Raw genomic sequence first — 7,190 nt, forward strand, 5'->3', positions numbered from 1 at the left:
GTGGAAAGAGTGGAGTTCACCTCTTGTGTTGGTCAGAAGAGAGATTTTCTTTTTTCTGCTGTGATGATATAGAGTAGTAGTTCTCAATCTTTTATCTCTTGAGAAACACAGAAATCTTATACCTGCAACAAATTCTTTTCTTGTCCCTTTTAAAAAATGTTGAAACTAATATAAACTTGTTCATATTAAAAAACTTAACAGTATAGGATCATATAGAATATATTTTTCTCTTTTACTTTTTCTTCCCCAATCCCACTTCCTAGAGGTAGCCAACGTTTACAGTTTGTGTATATCTTTGTCTTCCTTATGTACATCTGTAGAAAAACACATGTACACACACACACACTATTTTTTAAAAATTGGATCCTATTTTACATATAATGCTGCCCTGTAATTTTTTTTCTCTTACAGCATCATGGATATCTTTCTGTGTCAGCATATACGTCTTCTTCCTCTTTTGTTTTTCTTTTTTTGAGGAAGATTAGCCTTGAGCTAACATCTGCTGCCAATCTTCCTCTTTTTGCTGAGGAAGATAGGCCCTGGGCTGACATCCGTGCCCATCTTCCTCTACTTTATATGTGGGACGCCCGCCACAGCATGGCTTGCCAAGCGGTGCGTAGGTCTGCCCCTGGGATCCGAACCAGCGAACCCCAGGCTGCCGAAGCAGAACGTGCAAACTTAACCACTGCACCACCGGGCCGGGCCCTCTTCTTCCTCTTTCTAATGGCTACCTGCACAGTCTGATAGGCTTGCCTGAAGGGTGGTCTCTGCCTAGCTCTACCCCGATCATCCCCCTTAGCCCATCCTCTCTGTTGAGAACCACAATTTACTCCTTATTCCGCACATCCTCACTAGCCAAAACTTTCTGTTGTTTGAATGTACCTGTGGTTTATTTCCTCTACATTCTCTCTTTGCTCCTCCCCAAGATTCTGATGTTTCTCCTTGGGGAGGGGAGGTGTGGGGAGTCTCCCATGTGGTTGAGAATCACTAATGATGAGAATCTTGTTCTCTGTGGTTTGAGATTTCACCAGAATCTTGTACCTCTTGACACGTCTTAACTTGAAGTGTTCACTGGTGGGTGGGGTCGGGGGGTTGGTTATCTGTTTGAAAATAACCTTGAGTGCTACTCTCTGGAACCTGTGCTCATTTGCTCTCTCCCTTTTCTTTTCTAACAGGACCAGTATGTTTTCCTCAATCAGTGTGTTTTGGACATTATCAGATCCCAGAGGGACTCAAAAGTAGATCTCATCTACCAGAACACAAACGCAATGACAATCTATGAAAACATTGCCCCAGTGAGCACGTTTGGGAAGACAAATGGTTACATCGCCTAATTCCAAAGGAAAACCTTTCTGGAGTTAACCAGAACATCACACCCACAGCAAAGGAAAATGCCCCGATGTTGACATGTTTTTATATGTCTAATAACTTAATTCTTTGTTCTGTTTTGTTAGAACTAACTTGAGGGCGTGAAGCTGCACACGTAAAACATGACCGATGAGAAGTTGGGGCTGTCGGGGGCTGTGGATGGGTGGTGAGCACATCAACTGTATTCCTGATTACCAATGGGATGAGTTCACTTTTTGTTTTTTCTTAAGAATTACAGAACACCAGGAAAAGTGAGCTGTGATTTTCTTTTTTTTCAAAATAGATTCTTTTTTTAAAAAAAGACTATTTTATATGATTCACATGCAAAAGCCAGGATTGTGTTGGGTTGAATATATTTTAAGTATCAGAGGTCTATTTTTACCTACTGTATCTTGGGATCTAGCTGATGGAAAGTACATAATTGTGGATGATGATCATGTAGGGAGGGGTACGTGGTGCCTCTTCTGCTTGGGTTTTCTATTTGAACATGTGCCTTTTCTGAATTATGCTTCCACAGGCAAAACTCAGTAGATATCTATATTTTTGTATTGAATCTCATAATTGGAATATACAAAATATTTAAACAGTAGCTTAGTATCAGAGGTTCAGCCTTCTCAGTAACATTCCTGTTGATCAGAGGAGGCCCTTGCCCCACTTCCCACACCCCCATTTTGTGCTTTATTCTCTTTCCTTTCCCTCCCAGTTTTCCCCAAAGACACCTCTGTTGGCTACATTTTCAGCCCCTTGGTTGAGTGAGCGTGGGAACTAAATATCACCCTGAGAATCTCTGTGGGGGGCGAAGCAGAGGGACCCTATAGTGATGTAATGTCCATTTCTTCTCCCTGCGTTGTTTTTTTTTCTCAATTCTGTATTTGTTAAGAAGGATTATTTAAAGGTGCAATATGTGACTTAGTGATTCATGAGGCTCTAGGTTTTTAGTAACGTTTTACTCAGGTTGGCAATTTATGTGTCTGTGTGTCAGTGTATATGTGTGTGTGTTTTTAAAAGTGTGGCGATCTGTGAACACTTCAGTGTGAAAACAGTGTCAAATCAATTCCTCCTTCCTCGAAGTCCACTGGCTTTAGTTTGTATCTGCAGTGACACATATTGGTATCTACTGTATAAATATATACTAAACTCTTAAAACAGTCATTCCTTTGAATTGAGGTGTACAAAGTTTGAATTTGTATCAAAGGTGTAATTATTATTTTTAAAACCTCTTTTCACTATACTGCTGCTGTAATTACTTTGATTTTTTTAATGTAGATTAATTTTTTTTTTTTTTTTGCTTCAGGTGTGTATCCACCAAGAATTTCAGAATTTATGTGGATTTATTTTATTGGTACATAATCTGTCAACTTCTCAAGGCATTAACATGAAAGGATTTGTTTCTTTTTATTTTATATTGTGGCTCAGGTTATATTTTGAAGAAGTTTGAGTTTTCCTCCAATAGGAATGAAGTATACAATGTCTTATGAAGGAATTACGAAGTCCCTGGAGTCCTGTGGCTGTTTTCCACAGTAATAAATCCTGCTGTAAACTTAGGACACTGTGTCCTATTGAAAATGAGAGCGGGGTCTTCTCTGAGGGTCCCGGTCACTGTTGACCTGTGGGAGCCCCTCTCCTGACCCTGCCGTGCTCCTCAGCTCGCCGGCACTTTGCTAACTGACTGGACGTGGTCGTGGGTGTTTAGGGTTATGAAGGGTGAACCACAACGTACTGAAAGCCCTTGATTTGGTTCAGAGGGTTCATGCTATACGTCTTGTCTCCCTTTCCCTTTGAGGTACTTAAAGGATTAAAAGGAGAGGTGGTGAAAGTGGTGTCACGTTTTGGGAGAACCTTACTTTCCAAATGGAAATTGCACTTTTTGCTGAAGCCTTTGCTCTCTTTGGTAGTGTGAGGCCCTTAAAGGAGTGGGTTGGCCAGGCCATGTTGGGCCCTCTTGACTCAACTTCAGAGGGGCCTTTGGCTCTGTAGGTCTGAATCAGGGAGGCCATGCCGTCCTGGGGTGTTGAGTGAAGCTGGGTTTGGGCAGATTGCTTCTAAACCTTCATGCTAGTCTGCCCTTCAGTGCATGCAGATCTTGGAGAGTTCCCTAACTTCATTTGGAGGCCCTGTTCAGGCAGCAGTTCTGTGGGCCACACCCTTCCCCACTCACAAACCATTGTGATGGATGCCTAGGTGTCAAATCCCCGTAGATGCTCCGCCCTGCCCTGCCACATGGCTGCCATGGAGAAGTCGGAGGGAAGAACTCGGCTCTAAAAATTCCTTTAAAAGATTAAAACAACAATAATTATAAACATATTGTATAAAAACACACAAAAACAGAAACCCTCCTCTCCTCCATTTGGTACAAGCTTGGGAAACGGGCAGCAGCCCCACGAGCCACTCTTGGACGTCATTCCCACTCCCGGGAGGAAGGCTTGTGGTGGAGAGGTCTGGATTCCAAATGGGCAGGTCACAGGAAGGTCATGATACTTCTCTGCATCCTGAAGAGGGCTGGGGACAGGGCCAGTGGGGGTGGTGAGGGTATTTATAGCACAGTGATTGAAAAGGGAAGATTGATGTGTAAATATAAAGGACACATGGGCTGGGGGTTGGTCATAGAAAAGAGAAGGTGTTTTTGAGCTCCTTTTCCAAACCCTCCAGGAACAATAAAGTAGAATGTGAGGAGTCCAGTGGAATTGAGGGGATGGTGTGATCGCCATTGCTTAATATTTGACAGTTGCTTACAGGAAAGCAGTCGGATTGGTTGAAAAGACTAAAGATTGGTGGTTAGTTAGTTTGAGGAATCTGGCCCACTGATTTCTTCTCTCAAGAGCAAGGACCTTTTGCCTCCAAAGTCAAATCTAGTGACGATTGGCACCAGAAGGAAATGACATTTGGGGTCTGTTCACTGTGGCCATGTAGTGACCTCCAGCTAGACTGTGGCATCATTGACTCCACTGGATTTGGGCTCCATCAAGTCAGAGGCTCCTGGGGGATGGGGGCCAGCGATGCAGCTGACTCACGTTCGCTTTTCATCTGGGATGGAAAAGCCTGGTTTTCTGTTGAAATGCTTGATTGCGCTTATTGAGCTAACACGTCTTGGTGACTGATGCTGATTTGCCTCGAAAGTTCTGAGTTTTCAGACTGTGTAGCAGCCGAGTGTTCCACATACTGTAGCTGTTCCCCCTGGGGGCACATACAGATAGGACGTGTTGATGTGGACTCTAAAACTGTAATTTTCTTGTAACTATTTTGGAATGATGCATATTTCTAATGTTTGTTATTCTTGTACAGAGTATTGCTGTCGGTTGCTTTTTTTGGTTTGTTTTTTAAGGAAAAAATGGCCTGAAAAAATTTTTTAAAAAGACTTACAAATACCAAATACAAAAAATGTCAACACATTGTGCTTTGGCTTGTTTCCTTTCTTTCCGTCTTTACTTTGTGTCCACACCATTTCATCTACCAAGCAGCTTACCCGCCTGCATTCAACTGGGGCATTCTTAACAAAAACAGGTTTTCTTTGGGGATTTTCCACATTGAATTAGTTTATCAGGGCTGCCATAACAAACACCGACTCGGGGCTTAACCAATAGACATTTGTTTTCTCACAGTTCTGGAGGCTGGAAGCCCAAGATCAAGGTGTCAGAGGGTTGGTTTCCTCTGAGGCCTCTCCTTGGCTTGTAGACAGCTGTCTTCCCTCTGTCATCTCATGGTCTTCCCTCTGAGTGTCAGTGTCCTAATCTCCTCTTCTCATAAGGACACCAGTCATGGGATTACAGCCCACCCTAATGACCTCATTTTACCTTGATTATCTCTTTAAAAACCCTGTCTCTAACTATATCCACATTCTGAGGTACTAGCGGTTAGGACTTTAACTTGAATTTTGGGGGGACGTAAGTCAGCCCCAAACACGCATCCAGGGTGATTAAGTGAAAAGGAGACTTGGAAGAAGTGGGTGTGCGTCCAAGCTGGGGCTGTGTGTGCTCTCAGAGGGTCAGATGTGTGGGTCAGCAGGCGGATAGACACCCACTTGGTGGTGGCACACATGCCTTAGGCAAGTCCCCAGGAGTTTTAGAGGGTTTTCTCTTAATGGATTTGGGGAATCCCATTACGCCTTGATGCACACTCTAAGCAGACTAGGATGATTTTGTTTTGAGATCTCTCTTGTTCCTCTTGCCTGAGACAAATTAATTAGTCCCTTCAACAGAGATGGATTGAGTGCCTACTGTGCACCAGCCACCATACCTCAGTGCCTACCATGCACCAGCCACTGTACCTCAGTGCCTACTGTGCAGCAGGCACTATACCTCAGTGGTCAAGGATTCAAAGGTGAGCAAAATGGGCAAAACTCTCTGCCCTTATGGAGCTCACGATATGGAGCCAGACAAACAACATGGGTGAATTAAATCTTTATTATGTTTGTGAAAATATGGAGAAAAATAGCATTTCACACCCTGATGCCCCAGCTCGTCATTTTCACAGGACAGGCAGTGTGGTTACACCGTGTCAGGAGGAAGCTCTCTGCAATGTTCTCCATACAATCCCTGCTCTGGGGGAAAATGAAACAGAGAGACTGTACAGCTGCAGTGCACGATTCTCCGTCCCGTCCGGGAGACTAAGATGGACGCAGCGGAAGTTCTGCCCATAAGAAGTGGACAGTCCAGAGGGAGGGGCCAGAAACGTGTGATGCAAATGCAAAATGAACCCCACAAAATACCAGAGGAGCCTTAAAGGAACAGGTCACAGGGATCTCAGAAGAATGAAGAGGGGTGGTATCTGAGCTGAGTCTTAAGTAGAATTTGAGCAGGAGGATAAAAGGTGGGGAAGGTTTGGGGTGTGGAAGTGCGTGCTTTGCCTAGAGAATGGTGAGTGCTTCCGGGTGACTGGAATCTGAGCAGGTGGGGAGGGCGCGGTGAGGCTAGGTGAGGTGAGGCTGATGACCCTGAAAGGTAATAGCTCTAGGGTTCTGTGTGTTGTTGACCGAAACTGTCTAACCTTGAAACACTATACCAGGCCTGTGTGTGTGTGTGCAGACATACACATATGTGCACGTGTAGAGACAGGCACAGATACATAAATACACACGCACAATTTTACCTTCACTGTTTTCTTTGGAAGCCAGCCCTGGTGGTCTAGTGGTTAAGATTCAGCACTCTCACCACTGTGGCCCGGGTTCATTTCCTGGTCAGGGAACCACACCCCCCCATCTGTCAGTTGTCATACTGTGGTTGCTGCATGTTGCTGTGATGCTGAAAGATCTGCCACTGGGACTTCAAATACCAGCAGGGTCACCCATGGTGGAGAGGTTTCAGTGGCACTTCCAGACCAAGACAGACTAGGAAGAAGGACTTGGCCACCCGTTTCCGAAAAAATTGGCCATGAAAATCCTATGAATAGCAGGGGAGCATAGTCTGATAGAGTGCTGGAACCACGTGAGAGGCGGGCACAAAAAGATGGGGCAGGGTCTGCTCTGCTGCACACAGGGTCAATAAGAGTCAATAGTACTAACAACAAGAATTTCCTTTGATGGAAACTGCATGGTGGTCACAAGGGTGACCATGATAGGGTGGAAGGAAGGACACCATCAGACTCTTGGCTGGTTAGTAGGAGTAAAGGATATAATTGACCACACAGAACAGCACTTTCAGTGGAACACGTTTCCCTAGCCCTTAGGTCACCCAAGGTTCTCGGTGGTCATCGATAGTGGGCAGAGCAGGCAGGGTCCTATCAGAGCTTTCCAGGAGTTGGCCTTGACCTTCTCTCTCCCTCTCCCCTCACTCCCTTTCTTTTTCTCTCTCTCTTTCTCCCATCCTCCTCACCTCTCCCAACCATCT

At 44.6% G+C, this 7,190-nt stretch overlaps 1 protein-coding gene across 1 annotated transcript in view; it reads left to right on the forward strand.

Annotated features, from left to right (window-relative positions):
* PTPRJ (protein tyrosine phosphatase receptor type J) overlaps positions 1-4,753 on the forward strand; it is a 164,341-nt gene extending 159,588 nt beyond the window's left edge. Inside the window, exon 25 of the mRNA XM_044749878.2 lies at positions 1,176-4,753. Within this exon, the coding sequence (XP_044605813.2) occupies positions 1,176-1,334 (159 nt within the window). The 3' untranslated portion in view covers positions 1,335-4,753. The remainder of the gene's footprint in view (positions 1-1,175) is intronic.
* Positions 4,754-7,190: the final 2,437 nt, after the last annotated feature.

This window comes from Equus asinus, chromosome 17 (assembly GCF_041296235.1).
Source record: "Equus asinus isolate D_3611 breed Donkey chromosome 17, EquAss-T2T_v2, whole genome shotgun sequence".
Lineage (NCBI taxonomy): Eukaryota > Metazoa > Chordata > Mammalia > Perissodactyla > Equidae > Equus > Equus asinus.